The 15,441-nt window shown below is 30.6% G+C and overlaps 1 protein-coding gene across 2 annotated transcripts; it reads left to right on the top strand.

Annotated features, from left to right (window-relative positions):
• The first annotated feature begins 6,542 nt into the window (after nucleotides 1-6,542).
• On the top strand, nucleotides 6,543-15,008 carry LOC107826001 (2-methylacyl-CoA dehydrogenase, mitochondrial-like). Of its 2 annotated transcripts, none has more exons than XM_016652928.2 (15): nucleotides 6,543-6,814; nucleotides 7,044-7,127; nucleotides 7,226-7,283; nucleotides 11,114-11,238; nucleotides 11,416-11,460; nucleotides 11,651-11,699; nucleotides 11,956-12,065; nucleotides 12,590-12,666; nucleotides 12,746-12,796; nucleotides 13,377-13,441; nucleotides 13,546-13,700; nucleotides 13,950-13,990; nucleotides 14,186-14,240; nucleotides 14,597-14,653; nucleotides 14,750-15,008. In XM_016652928.2, exons 1-15 carry the CDS (start codon nucleotides 6,695-6,697, stop codon nucleotides 14,894-14,896), a joined length of 1,239 nt encoding a protein of 412 aa, XP_016508414.1. In that variant the 5' UTR covers nucleotides 6,543-6,694; the 3' UTR covers nucleotides 14,897-15,008. The 2 variants fall into 2 exon arrangements, with proteins under 2 accessions (XP_016508414.1, XP_016508415.1); XM_016652929.2 differs by having other exon boundaries at nucleotides 6,557-6,814; nucleotides 11,168-11,238.
• The last annotated feature ends 433 nt before the right edge of the window (nucleotides 15,009-15,441 follow it).

The following is a 15,441-nucleotide window of genomic DNA, read 5'->3' as shown; positions in this document are numbered from 1 at the left end:
ATTACAAAAAATAGACATCTTTTGCATTTTTAGCATTTAATGTCCAAATATACAATTTTATGCTTAATTATTACTTAATTGTGCGTTAATTGTTATTGGGAGTTAATTTGCGCTTTTATAACTTAATTTAGTTCTTAATAATAATTTAAGTATTTTTATAATTTAGTTTTAGAAAAATAAAAGAAGAGAAGAGGACAAAAATACAAAGAAAAATCGGATTGGGCCACTTCTTCAATTGTGAGCCACAGGCCCAAAATATTGTCCAACCTTCTCATGACCCGGTCCACTTTAAGCCGGGTCGACCCAATCCATAACCCAACACCCCCTATCTTGCATTTCAAAAAACAAAACAAAACAAAACAAAAACCTAAACTCATCCCATCCCCTCCCCCTCTCTATCTTCTTCTCCAAAAAAGCTCCAAACAAACCCATCAATGGCTGCCCTTCCCCCGCCTCTTCTCCTTCACATACACACACACACAACCACGGCAACGCAACACACACACACCCGCTGCCCGTGTTTCTTCTTCTTCTTCAAGATCGCGAGGGTTTCTTCTTCTTCAAGTTCACGTTGATCGTTGCTTCTTCTTCTTCCTCACTTCATGTTGCTGCGTTTCCAGCTCCCATAGCTGCTGCCGCTACTTCGTCTTCTTATCCGTCCAAACGAACCTTTGAGACTCCAGCTCCACCATCGCCCAGCGACAACCATGAACGACCCCAAGAAACCGTAGTTGCCGCTGCATCGTCTGCTTCTTCTACTACTGTTGCGTCTGTTATGGCTGTTGCGTGACTGCTTCGTCCAGCATCTACTGCTGCTGCCCGTCGAGCAGCTGGTTCGAAGCTTCCTCGTACTGCTGCTGCTCACGTTTTTGCGTTGCTGCTGCCCCGTCCGGCATCGCTTCCACTGCTGCTTCGCTTCACCTCCTTCAGTTGCTTCTTAGGATCGTCTTCGTCGTCATTTGTGCGAGTTTTGGTTGGGGTCGTCAAAACAGTCCATATGAGTTCGTCGTTCGTCAATCATTGTTCGTCGTTTCGATCCGGTTAGTGGGTTTTGAGTTTTATTTTTATCCATATTTCGTTTTGATATTTCTCGAAGCCAAAATCGGTAAATGTTTGATTCTTGTTTTGTTCGTTGGTCATCGTTTTGTTAAATTTTTAGTTTGTTCATGTGTTTTGTTGATTTAATTTTCAGACTTAAATGAAAATTTAATTAATTGTTTTTCAGTTTATTTCATGTTAATTTTATTTATTTTTGTAAAAAAGGAATTGTTAGTTTAAGTTTAATATTGTTAGATTTAGTTTAAATCGCTTGAATCCGTTGTTTGTTGTTAATATAGATTTAATTCGTATTCATTTTTTTTTAAGTTCGTTTTTAATTCAGTGATTTAATGTGAAGTTATGTTTTGGTTTTTAATTTTTGGATCATGTATTTTTGTTATAATTTTGTTGGATTTAATTTAAAAAGATTAATTGATTATTTGAAGATTAGTGATTTGAATATGTTTATTTGTTTTTGTTTAAGTTTAATTCGAAGTTGAATAAAGTTTGTTTGTTATTGTTGTTGAATCTTTTCATTTATGCTCATACTTTGTTTGATTGATCTTGAATCCGAAATTAGTATAGTTTGATCTTCTTGTTTGTTGATTATCATTTTTTGATTATTTCTTCAGTTTGTTTCATGATTTTGTTTAGTTTTAATATAGGAATTGTTGGTTGTAAAGTTGTTAGATTTTAAGTTCAAATGATTATTGAATTTAGAAATCTAAATATATTTGTTTGTTGTTGTTGTTGTTGAATCTGAAAGTAGGTTTGTTTGTTGTTAAAGATGTTGTTCAATCAAGATAATTTTAGTTGTTTCTTTGTTGTTCATCATTTAGTTTGAATTTGTTGTTGAACATTGTTAGAAATTGATCATATTGGCTATATTTTGGTTAAGATTGATTAGGTGAATTGGTTATAGCTGATGGGGTAGTTTGGTAATTTGCAGTACGTTCAGGGGTAAAATGGTAATTGCAATAAGGTCGGAGGGGTAGTTTGGGAATTGAACATTTTGAATAATTCTTTATATTAAGCATGGGGGACAAAAGGTAATGGGTGTAGGTGATATAATTGTTTAATATAATGGGGGACAAGACATAATGTAGTGGAGGGAATATGGTAATTGTTTATGATAAGCATGGGGGATAAGATGTAATGGGGTGGGGTTGATATATTTGTTTAATTTAGTGGGATTAAAATGGGGATGAGTGGCAATATAATGAGTTTGGTAGGAGAAAATGGTTGTTTTATTAATTAATTAAAGGGTTTGGGATGGGATATAAATGAAAGGCTGGAATCAGATTTTGGGACAGACAGAAAAAAAAAGGACAGATAGGGAGAGAGAAAAAAAGAGCTGAATATTTAAGAGAGAAAAAAATTCCGAAAAATATTAAAACTTTCAAGAAAAAAAAAAAGAAAAGAAAAAAATACAAATAAAAAAGGAGCTGGAAATTAGAAGAGAGAGTAGCACACACCTGATAAATATTCTGATATACGGGTTTAGAAATAAAGGGTTAAACATTAATTAGCCTTTCAAATCTGAAAATTCCCCTGGTTTCTGTCCGTTGTTTGTTGTCAGTGTTTCTGGATTTTATTTTGATTTTCAAATCTGTCACTGGAATTTCTGTTGACGGGATTGCTGGTTATTATTGTTGTTGATGTGTTACGTACTACGTGGCTGACTTTTTTCTTCTTATATTGACAATACCAGGTACACAACTGTAATTTTGGCCTTTTGTAAGTTGAAATGAAGAATGGAAGTTTAAATTTTTAATTTAGTTTTTTTTTTATTAATTGCATTTAGGTTATTTCATGTATTATTATTCTGTAAATCGCCGTCGTTTTGCATAATTAGGCATATTGTAGCGATGTATTAAATAGTGCTTTGCTTTAACCTGATTATTAGGTAGTATATATTTAAGCATGTTCATTACTAATTAAACTATCAAATAATAAAAATAGAAGAAACGTAAAATTGGCTTTATTAAATCAGTTTGGCAAAATTGATTAAGTTCCTTATTCATAAGGGTTTTAGTATCGCCAACGTTAAGTTAATCGGAATCATGTAGCTAAATTCAGTTAAAACATGAATTAATTTTGCGAATCAAGTGTTAGGACATGATTTGAATTAAAACAAGGTTAATTAAAGTTAAATTATTTAATTTTTAGAAATACGGTTTAGTAATCAAGATTATTTCTAATTTTCAGTATTTGTAAATAATTAATTTCAATAGATCAAGTCATCTAACAATATGATTTTAATTGACTATGGGATAATTAGTTTTCTTTTTTAAAAAAAAAATTATTTGACAATTCCATGTTGTATTTATAATTATAATCTTAGTAATATTACTTTCCGTTAATGTTTGTTTTAAACTAGTATTTAATATGTTATTTTTAAGTATGTAGAGATTGATTTTATATTAGTAATAATAAAAAGTAGTCATTAAAAGATATTCATAAAATAAGGGAGGATTTCGCTAAAAAATAAATAAATATAAACAATACAAAATTTGCAGGGTCCTCCAATCTTATTTATTTTTTAAAAAAAAAATATTTAGATTCCGGGATGGGCCATTTAGTAAATTTCACAGTCCTACCTAATAGTTGAATAACGCGTAGTATTTTGGCGCATATTTAATAAAGTTATTTTCTTAAATACGGGTGTGCATTTATGTAACCCAAATCCCGATCTTGACGAAGTCAAAATGCGTCAACAAATCACGTGTACACTGGTTGTGACGTGGTTCGAGATGCGTTTTCACGACGTTGCAATTCTTGTATAAAATAATAATAAGAATAATGATAAAAGCGGTTTAATGCTAAATTTGCATATAAGTTCTTAATTGTTTAAAAATCAGATAAATAAGCCAAATATAACAGTTGTGCGACCGTGCTAGAACCACGGAATTCGGGAATGCCTAACACCTTCTCCCGGGTTAACAGAATTCCTTATCCGGATTTCTGATTCGCAGACTGTAATATGAAGTCATTCTTTTCCTCGATTCGGGATTAAAATTGGTGACTTGGGACACCCTAAATCTCCCAAGTGGCGACTCTGAAATAAATAAATAAATCCCGTTTCGATTGTCCTTTAATTGGAAAAAACTCCTTCGCCCCTCGCGGGGACGGAAAAAGGAGGTGTGACAACTACGCATCCAATTTTGATTATACCAATGTTTTATTTGGTCTCTGCTCGGACCTCGACCATTTTCTTCTTCATTGGCTCATCATAGTCTGAACATCCGATCATGTCCATAAATTAAGCTATTGTACGAAGATACTCTTTAGGTTATATCAACACCGTCAATTTTAAAGAGACGGTTAAATCAAGAGAAATATTTGAGATCATATGCCTGAGAATATGAGAGAATACGACTTATTGGTGAATGTGACTGTAATAAATACTTGATTGAGCTTATTGTATGAAGCAATAAAGTCTTATTTTTTCCATCAATTTTTCTTACTACACTTTACTGCTTCATACAATAAGCTCAATCAAGTGTTTATTACAGTCACATTCACCAATAAGTCGTATTCTCTCATATTCTTAGGCATATGATCTTAAATATTTCTCTTGATTTAACCGTCTCTTTAAAATTGGCGATGTTGATATAACCTGAAGAGCATCCTCGTACAATAGCTTAATTTATGGACATGATCGGATGTTCAGACTATGATGAGCCAATGAAGAAGAAAAAGGTCGAGGTCCGAACAGAGACCAAATAAAACATTGGTATAATTAAAATTGGATGCGGAGTTGTCAGGAAATATATAAAAAAAAATATTGCAAATGCTCAATGATCATTACCATTGACACTCTGTTAGTATTCATATATTCAGGTGAAAGTTGTATAACGTAAAGTATTGATGACTAAAAATTTTGGTTGTCTGAAAATAAAACTTTAATGATGTTTGAAGTGATTATTCAAATAGAGTGCAAGGTCAAAAAAAGGATGAGAAGAACAAGAAGAATATGAACGCACACACGCAAGAGGGGGGAGGGGGAAGGGGTGGGGGGAGAGATTTTTTGAGATGGGGGGTATTATTGTACGAACTCCAATAGTCTAGGGGCAGTTTTGACCTTTTTTCGTTATGACACATGGAAATTAATTAAAAAAAATTTATCTAACATGGTCGTTAGTCGTAAGGGCATTTTTGAGTCGAAAAGATAACGGTGAGGGCGATTTTTCAAAATAGGTGGACGGAGGGCATTATTCTACCAACTCCAATAGTCTAGGGGTAGTTTTGACCCTTTTCCGTACTTTCTTTTATTACACAAAAATTATTTTAGTATGCTCTAGTTATCACAATAGTCACTTTAATTTGACCAAATTTTACAAACCTTTCACCTGAAAAGTCTATAATGCCCTTGACATTAAAAATCCTCTCATTTATAGAACACCTTCTATATTATAGTATATAATATACTTTTACCCAGGTATTTTACTTATAATTAAATAACTTAATATTTTTTTATTTATATTCGTACATTTAATTTTCTTCTTAATATTAATTTTAAAATATATAAGTAGCATTATTAAATTTGTTAGTAACATCACCGTGAACAAATCTCAAGTCCGTGTTCTTAACCATGCTTAATGAAAAAATTTATAAAATCAAAGCTCACTGATTTATCAGCCAAACCACACCCATTAATCCAATAAATAAAATACTTACATTTAGCACAATGGCACATCGGATTAATACTTTCAAATAAATAATATTAACAGATAAAGCTTTAAAAAAGTTAATGTTAAACATAAATATCTTTGAAACTTTTTCTAAAATTCTTATTAAAATATGTTCATGTATGAATATGATTGAACAAATTGAGTGCCATGGAAAAATTAAATATATGGATATATTATAAAAAATAATAAATAAAATAATATAAAGTTATTTTAATTATAAGTAAAATACCTAGATGAAAATATATTAAATCGTATGTAATATAGAAGGTGTTACATAAATGAGAGGATTTATAATCTCAAGGGCATAATAGATCTTTCAAGTAAAAGTATTATAAAATCTGGCCAATGTGACTTTTGTGATAAATAGAGCAAAGTAAAATAATTTTTGTGTAACAAAAGAAAGAAAAATGACTTTTAAGTAATGAACACAAAGTTGAATGATTTTTACGTAACAAAAAGAAAAAAAATGACTTTTGTGTAATGAACAAAGTTGAATGACCACCCATGAAAATTACTCTATCTTTAATGTATAGATATAAATAAATATTTGTGCAGACAAGGTAAATACTTATCATACCGTATTTATATCAATTCAACAAACACATGAAACGCATCTTTACAATATGATTATTATTAAATAATAATTGATTAATATATATTAATATAAACACTGGATGCGGGTATACTTATTATTCCTCGGCCTAATAGATTCGTAGAGCAAGTCATGACCACGTATTCTCACCAAATGCAAATTAAAATCACACATTTCTATATTGTTTTGTTTGGTTCGAGTATTTAAGGACTTGGCCCGAACGCACCAACTTCATTTTAATACTCCACAGTATAAATACCGTACAGCTTTCATATCTCATCAACCCACATCTGTACAGGTAAAATCATCTAAGCCAAAGTGTCTTCTTCCTCTTAAATATCAAACAGCCTTTAAGAAGAAGAAGAAGAAGATGCAGAAACTATTTGCAGTGAGGTCCTTAATTTCTTCCTTTGTTAGAAACTCCAAATCACAACAACATCAAGCAGCTGCCTTTTCTACTTCCTTACTATTGGATGATACTCAGATACAGGTCAAACTATTCTATCTTCTGTTCCATTTCTATTTTGACTTTTCGTCTCCAATTTCAATTTCCAATTGGACTTGAAGTACCAATATTGATAAAGTATTGTGCTGCGAATACCAATAAGTTCATTTGAGGGGGTAAATTGTACTTTTCAAGATTGTTTTATCTTGACTTTTCATTCTTTTTCTATGTTAATAAAGACCTCTAATAGTTTTGTTTGATTAACTTTTTACAGTTTAAAGAAAGTGTAGCAAAGTTTGCTCAAGAGAATATAGCCCCTTTTGCAGAAAAAATAGACAGAACCAATAGTTTCCCAAAGGTTAAGAATTCATCTTTATTACTATCTAAATTTAAATATTTTAATCAAAACAGAGTTAATGGATATTTATTTGACTTTTTTCCTTGTTTTCCCTTCAGGATGTTAACTTGTGGAAAGTGATGGGGGACTTCAATTTGCATGGAATAACAGCACCAGGTAAACCAGTCGTCATATAATTACACAAATATTTATTACTCCCTCCGTTTTAATTCTTGTCCAGTATTCTAAAAATAGATTTTTATTTCTACTTGTCACTTTTAGCATATCAAGAGAACAATTTCTTTTTTACTGTTATACCCACAATATTAATTACTCATTTTCAAATCATTTTTTCAAATTTATTAAAAATATGCATTAATTAATATGGGTATCATGATAAATTGTGTACTTTAGTTATAATATTTCTTAAGGTTGTACAAATATAAGCAACGTAATAAATGTATCATTAACACCATTACAACTGCCCAGTGACAGTAGTTGGGTGATGGAAAATGTAGACAAAGAGAATAATAGACCCATACCTATCCAATTGAAAGGATAATTAGCTTTATGGGAGTATTAGTATATCGTCTTCGCTCGTCAGTAGTGGAGTCGTTGAAGAAAATGAAAGACTTAAATTTTATTTATGGCGGCTCATATAAATGATAAAGTTTCTCAAAGTATAAGGAAGGGGTCATAAATTCCTACTTTACTTTTTCCCTTTATTTTAGTATTAAATATTCTAGCATAATGGTCCTTTTTGTATTTCTCAATTTAGCTAAAATAATTGATAATGTTATACTAAGAATATTACTCCTTATGTTTTAATTTACATGACAGATTTTGCTTATCGAAAGTCAATTTGATTAATATTTGAAGCTAAATTAGACTAGTTCAACTCAATATTTTAAAATTTAAATTTAAATGTTTTAAAATTATATGAAAAGTACTATAAGTTGTAATTGTTCTTATGTTAATATTATTAGAAAAAATATTGGTTAAATTTCAAAAAGTTTGAATCTTGAAAAATGAAATGTATCACATATATTGAAATGAAGGGAGTTATTTTTGTCAAAATATGTTAAACGAAAACAAAGGATAACCATGTGTCGTGCAACATGTTGTTTGTACCTTTTCGATACATACACCATTTTCTAATATACTAGTCTTATGGTACACGCGTTACGCGTGTATCCTATCTAAGTGGATTATTTTTAAAAAAATAACTTAATCATCATGCCAAGTAAACCAAATAGTTTAAAAATATTTTATTTTAGGGGGGGGGGGGGTTGATAATTCCTATATTTTTGATTTTTTAAATATTAAAATTTTTATTATAAAAATTTTCGTCTCTATATTTCCCATCTATAGTTTTCAATTCTTGTGAAAATACTCATTTATATATGCGGCCTATTCAATTGATTTTGGTTTCTAGAAACAATTCTTCATTTTGTATTTAAAGAAATACCACCTTAATAAAAAATTAATAAGCAATCAGTGAGTAGGAACTTAATTATATATGCTATAATTCATTTTATTGGGGAATAAATATTAATTGATAAGTAATTCTCACCAACTTAAGGTTCTCATATGATACAAACTTCTAGGAAAGTTGTTAATTAACCAAAATTCAAGGAATGCCAAGATTTTGCTAATATACCAAAACTTAGAGTAACAATTTTTAGTTGACTTAAAAGTCTTAGATATTAGCTACCATTAAAATACCTTTTCAAGAAAAAATTAAAATATTTAAATTAATTATAATTACAATTTTGTCTAAAATGAAGTATATTGTCAAAGCTAAAAAGTTGATCAATATTTTTTGTAGGGATTTGTGCTTTTAAAATAATATAGTTTAGATAGATATAAGAAATTAATAAATATAGAAAGTTGTTTGTTGATTAATTTATTTTTAAAATACATAATTGAATTTCTAAAGAATTAATTTATTGTACATCTATAAATTTATAAAGTCCATTCACTGTTTACTTATTTATCTTCCTTTCTATATCTATATTTTTGAGAAAAAAAAAAGGTAAAAATTATCACTCATGGACATGCTCTCTCGATCTACGCAAGATAATGTACTATTTTTTCATGGATTCCAATTGACCAACACCTAACATTTATTAATTCTTTTATGAAAATAAAGGACTCCTAAACCTAAAATAAATTAAAAGTGAGAGAAAATTTTAATGTAATTTTCATGTGTTATTTTTTTATTTTTACAAATATGTTTATATTATATAGTTCAAATAAGAAAGAATTTAATCCACAAAGTTTAGTTGATTTTAAGTCTAAAATATTAAAATATAATTAGATGTCTATTCCTAAATATTAGAAAAATAATTAAAAGACTATTTTTTTCGGTATGGAATCGATATTACAAGAGACAATCTAATTTATAATTTTTTTAAGACAAGCAATTTGGCTGGCATTTATCAATTATACAACATAGGAAAAAAATATTATTTAATAAGGCTTAGATCGGATGTCTAACTAATTTTCTGTTATGAACCGTATTTGTCCAAATAACCTATATATTATTTATAAATAAATCAGATATGAAATCAGCTAAATCCAAAATATAAAACAAAAATTATATGAAAATTAACATAAGTTTGTGAGTATCAAATATAAAATAAGCCAAGCTAAATCAAAAATATGAAACAAAGAATTATATAAAAATTAAAAAAGGTTTGTAAGATAAAGAACACATAAATTTAATTACCTTATGTTCCAGACCAAAACCATTATCGAAAAGAAAGCTTCCAGATGATGGCTTAAAACACACTAATCTTGTAACATATGCCTACAAACACCATATACAAATTAAAGACAATGTATAATACAAATTGCTTTTGTATTATATTCAAAGTTCTAATAAAATACGTGAATACAAAATTCAACTACTAATATAATGTTTACAAATGCGTAAATGCAAAATTCAACTACTAATACAAATAAGTGCATGCAAAATTCAACTACTAATACAAAGTTTACAAGTTGAATGTAAAATTCAACTATTAATATAAATACGTAATATAAAGCTTCTTGCTCTAAGAAAGAGAAAGCAAAACCATTAGTTTTGTGGTGCTCGAACAAGAATTGTTTTAAGGACGAAACCTAAAAGGAGACTAAATATAGTTGGAGTCGAACAAAAATCTTTTCTAGTGTGTAATTGATTTGAACGAAAAGTTTTCCTATTATGTGGTGTACGATTTTTTTTAGATTGTTAATATTAGGAAAATAATTAATTACAGAAATAACTTATGGAAATAATTAGATGACTATTCCTTAATAGAGGAGAATTAATTAAATGACTATTCTTAAATATTAAAAAATAATCAAATGACTATTTTGTCCAATATAAACTTTATTTTTGAAGGGTAAAAAAGACAAACGACATTTCGCTAAGGATTTTCGTGCTTTTAATATAATATATAGATATAACGTGAAAAAAGTATATGAGGCCTACTAAAAACACCTAGATTGTGGTTATTATAGGTTTTTAGTAGTTGTTACTGTTGATGTTATATCATCTTGTGATATTTTATCAACCCAAAAGTACAAAATAGTGCCCGTCTAACTTGTTCTATAAACCTGACTTTTTTATTAGCTATAGTTTGTAATTAAAGGCAAAAATAAATTTAAAATAGGCTTCCTACACATTGAAGAGGGCGGGAAGCCATCGAATCCGAGGTAGTTAAATTGAAAGTTAGTATCCCTAAGATTCTGAATTTTATTTTTGTATAGTACTTGGGAACCACACCTAAATTATTTTAATCCTAATTAAATAATTAATTTTGAAAAATTAACCCAAATAGCCGTTCATCTAATCTCTTAAACTATAAATAGCCGGCGGATGTATAATATAAGTACAATTCATATATAATTTATGTATACCGGCTAGAGAAAGCAACATCGAATCTGGTAGGCTAGCAATCCCGAGAATTATTTTGATAGTTTTAATAAAATTTACCAATTATTTTCTTCTTAATTGGTAGAGGAATATGGAGGTCTGAATCTTGGTTATTTGTATCACTGCATTGCCTTGGAAGAAATAAGTCGTGCCTCTGGTGCTGTTGCCGTTTCCTACGGTGTCCAATCCAACGTTTGCATTAACCAATTGGTAATACTCTACTATATATGACTCAGGAGTTTTATATAATTATCTTTTTCCACATATTAAGTTTATATTACAAGAATTTTCACTCTATCAACTTAATATGCTTTATAGAGCATAGTACAACATGTTCAAATAGTTGTACCATATACACTGACAAGACGATCTGATGACAATTTGTAGGTGAGAAAAGGAACTCCTGAGCAGAAGGAAAAGTATTTGCCAAAGGTTCTACTTCCAATATTCTTCCAATTTCCATTTCTCTTAATTTCTTTTTTTCCGTCTTCTATTTGAATGTTCAAACTACGTGGGAATACACTGAATACGTTATTGTTACCCCGTTTGAATGCATAAAATTGTGTTTGTATATAACGCTTGAGTACCGATTTAACTATCTCTACGACTTTATTTTGTGAAGCTTATCAGTGGGGATCACATTGGAGCACTAGCCATGAGTGAACCTAATGGTAATTTTTTTTTTTTAAGCTGGTAATTTATAGTTAATTTTTTCTCTTTTACAAAACGAGAAAAAACAGAGACTTTCAGAAAGAAAAGATAAAAATGTACATTACAGTCCCTAAGCTTTTCCAGCTTTCCACATTAACCCATATGGTTAGAAAATAAGCACTTAATTACTCTATATTTTTAGAAACTTAGCCAGTTACGTACCTTTTCAAGAGAAGAATTGTATTTATCACTGTTTTTTATTTTCATGTTGCTCAGCTGGCTCAGATGTTGCTAGTATGAAGTGCCGAGCGGATCATGTGGAAGGTGGCTATGTCTTAAATGGGAATAAAATGTGGTGCACCAATGGTCCTGTTGCTAACACTTTGGTATATATTTCTTCTTATGTTTTTGTTTCAATGCTTCGGTAAATACTCGCTCCTAAAAGACCAGATTTAGCTATGAACTTCGTTGTTAATATATCGTTAAATCACTGGTAGCTAACAACAAATATAATGTCTATCAATTCCTCAAAAACTAAGATAAAAAACAAATGTATATGTACATCAATTATTGTTTCACAAGGAATCCGTCTCGAGAACTGATGATAGCCTTGCGACTAGACGCAGACATTCCCCATGTTGCGGTTCTCTTCGGTCGGTTCCCGGGTTAGTGGCTTAAGTAGCCCTTGAGGACTCTGGTTATTCTCTCTTTCTGAGCTTTCAAAGATATCGGCCGTAGGCATCTGATGATAGGTCGTCTTCTAACATTACCGACATATCGGGTTTTCATAAATTTCACACCAGATGTGTAAACCTTTATGTTTTTCAATCTTGAGGAGTTGACGTTTAGCCACAAATTGTCTTCTTAATTTAATTTCATAATACAATATTTGTGTTCAACATTGGATCAGATTGTATATGCAAAAACGGATACAACAGCTGGTTCAAAAGGAATTACAGCATTTATCATTGAGAAAGGAATGCCTGGGTATGCACTTCTCACGTATACAATTTAGACGATCAAATTGTAAGGTAAATTACAATTTCTTTATTTGCTTATAATGCAGATTCTCAACTGCCCAAAAGTTGGACAAACTTGGTATGCGAGGAAGTGATACGTAAGTTTATCCAAAATAATATAAGTAAGTTGAGTTGTTCAAATCATAATTAGGCGAAATGCATCTTCCTACTAAAGAATATTTATTGGTACTAAACATTCTTGCTATTTTTCTATTAATTATTTCACTGCTTTCACTTATCATTTTGTTTTTCTTGTTTATTACCATGAGATGAAAATTTTATGCTGAGGACAATAAAAGAAATGGGGTTAATTTAGCTAGCGTTTGGACATAGATTTGGTTAAAACTTGAAAAATGAGTTTTTGAAGATGAGATGAAAAATGGTTTTGAAAGTTAAAATTGTATTTGGACATGCATTTAACTTGAAAAGAATTTGAAGTTTTGTGAGTAGAAAACTTCAAAAACTACTCTAGAGTTGTTTTTGGGATTTGAAGATTATGTTTTCAAAATCTGCCAAAAGAATAGTTAAAATCTATAAATAAACAGATATTTGAAAAGAAAATTTGAAAAAAAAAAACTCCTAAATTTTATTGTCAAACGGGAGCTAAGTGCCAATGAAATTATTTTGGTCTCTTATATTTCATTGGAGCCTAACAATTGGCTGAACTAAAAATTACAGGTGTGAACTTGTATTTGAGAATTGCTTTGTCCCTAAAGAAAATGTTCTAGGCCAGGAAGGAAAAGGTAAGAACTTTTTCAATAATCTCAACATAAATTGTTTTAAAAAAATTTGGCAATGCGGTGTAACTTCTGACAAAGACAATTTTGTTTTTTTAAAAACTGAACAGGAGTCTATGTTCTGATGTCTGGGCTAGATTTAGAAAGAGTAGTTTTAGCAGCAGGACCTGTTGGAATAATGCAAGCATGTATGGATGTTGTTTTGCCTTACGTTCGACAAAGGGAGCAATTTGGAAAACCAATTGGCGAATATCAACTTATACAGGTACTTCTTTATTAACTCGATTTCACTTTATACTATTGTTATTATTATTTGGAGAGTCAAACAATTTTTTCTTCGATTAAATATTGTACTCGTGTAGTACAACAAATATACGATATGGTCACCCTACTCAAGCGGCTCATCGGACAAGTGGGATGATATGATCTGATAGCTGTGGCTGTTACACTAAAAGAAGTTTTCCCTCTGTCTTCTTAAAATCCCCTAAAAATGATGCTGACATTTTCCTTGCAGGGAAAACTTGCTGATATGTACACTGCTTTACAATCTTCAAGGTCAGAATTTCCTTTCTAATCAGTGGATTTTAGAAAGAAAAAAAAAGTAAAGTTTAGGTAAAGAAACTAACAGCCTCATGCAAATTTGCAAGCATTATTGGATATGAAACGAATTAAATCAATGTGTTCCTTCATTTCTAGTATATATATTCTTATTCAAATGTTATATGTAGTTGTTTTCCTTGGATATTTCAGATCATATGTCTATGCTGTTGCAAAGGACTGTGACAATGGAAAGATAGATCCAAAGGTCCTTTGACTATTTCCCACAGCTATATTTTTCCACTTTTGTCATTTATACATTTCAATTACTTTATATACAGAGAGCAAAAATCTGTAGAGAAGTTTTTAAAACTTACCCATTAAATGCCCGCAAGAGTTGGCTGAGTTGGTTGGGTGAGTGATTTCTCACGTGGGAGACCTGTGATCGATATTCCTCACCAACAGCCTCCTCAGTCAGAGCTCATCGCACCGGACTTGCCTTGTGTGGTTTACATCTCCTGTGTGGTCTGCTGCAAGTTATCCAGTGCACACCCAAAGGGTAGCGGCTGCGGGTTTCCCTGGAAATTTTAAAAAAAAACTTAGCCCTCTAAATTATATTATCAGGATTGTTCAGGGTCCATACTTCTAGCAGCTGAAAGAGCCACTCAAGTTGCTCTTCAGGTGATAGAACTTTCTTAACTTAATTTTTTCCCTACAACTATCAGTATATATAATTTAAATCGAAGTCTAATAATATGCCTAATTGACCAATTGCAGGCTATTCAATGTCTAGGTGGGAATGGATATATAAATGAGTACCCAACTGGACGTCTACTGAGAGATGCCAAAATGTATGAGATTGCAGCAGGGACTAGTGAAATCAGAAGAATTATTATAGGTCGTGAGCTCTTTAAACATCAATAGCTCCAAAATTAGTATTAACGGACATGTTTAATCTCTAATAACAAGTTTCGGATTCATATCCGTATGTAATATACTGCTGCATATATAATAATTTCCATACAAAAGGTGACGGATATGTCTTTTGTCTCGATGGTTTTCACAATTGAGCTGAAAAAGTAAATGTAAAATTTATACCCAGAGAAATCTTGAAATAGTTTTCTATTTGGATAATCCTCATTTGCATATTTTGCTTTATTACAATTGGCTAATCAATCACAGCCAATCCGAGGTGATATTTCGACCAGTAAACAACTCATTTAAGATGCAACTTTACAATTTAGCTTAGGCATAAAATCTCATATGGTGATTAACAATAGGTAATCTTATGTTAGCCAAGTCTCCTCTCCATTATGTGCCCCTAGTTCATGGATCTTGTTCGATATGTTTGAAGTTGAGAAAAAAAGAGTCTTTGAAATTGGAAAAAGAAAAATTCGAAAGTTTAAAGTTGTATCTGCATATCTATTTAGCTTTGGAGAAATAGTTAAGTCTTGTGATTGAGAATATTC

This window comes from Nicotiana tabacum, chromosome 8 (assembly GCF_000715075.1).
Source record: "Nicotiana tabacum cultivar K326 chromosome 8, ASM71507v2, whole genome shotgun sequence".
NCBI classification, from domain to species: domain Eukaryota; kingdom Viridiplantae; phylum Streptophyta; class Magnoliopsida; order Solanales; family Solanaceae; genus Nicotiana; species Nicotiana tabacum.
This window is presented reverse-complemented; position numbering and strand designations above follow the sequence as displayed.

Bases quoted from the DNA above. Each gene is read 5' to 3' on its own strand.
- LOC107826001 (XM_016652928.2), top strand. From the start codon at position 6,695: ATGCAGAAACTATTTGCAGTGAGGTCCTTAATTTCTTCCTTTGTTAGA. The intron at 7,128-7,225 runs GTTAAGAATTCA...TTTTCCCTTCAG, and splicing joins GAACCAATAGTTTCCCAAAG to GATGTTAACTTGTGGAAAGT. The intron at 12,667-12,745 runs GTATGCACTTCT...CTTATAATGCAG, and splicing joins ATTGAGAAAGGAATGCCTGG to ATTCTCAACTGCCCAAAAGT.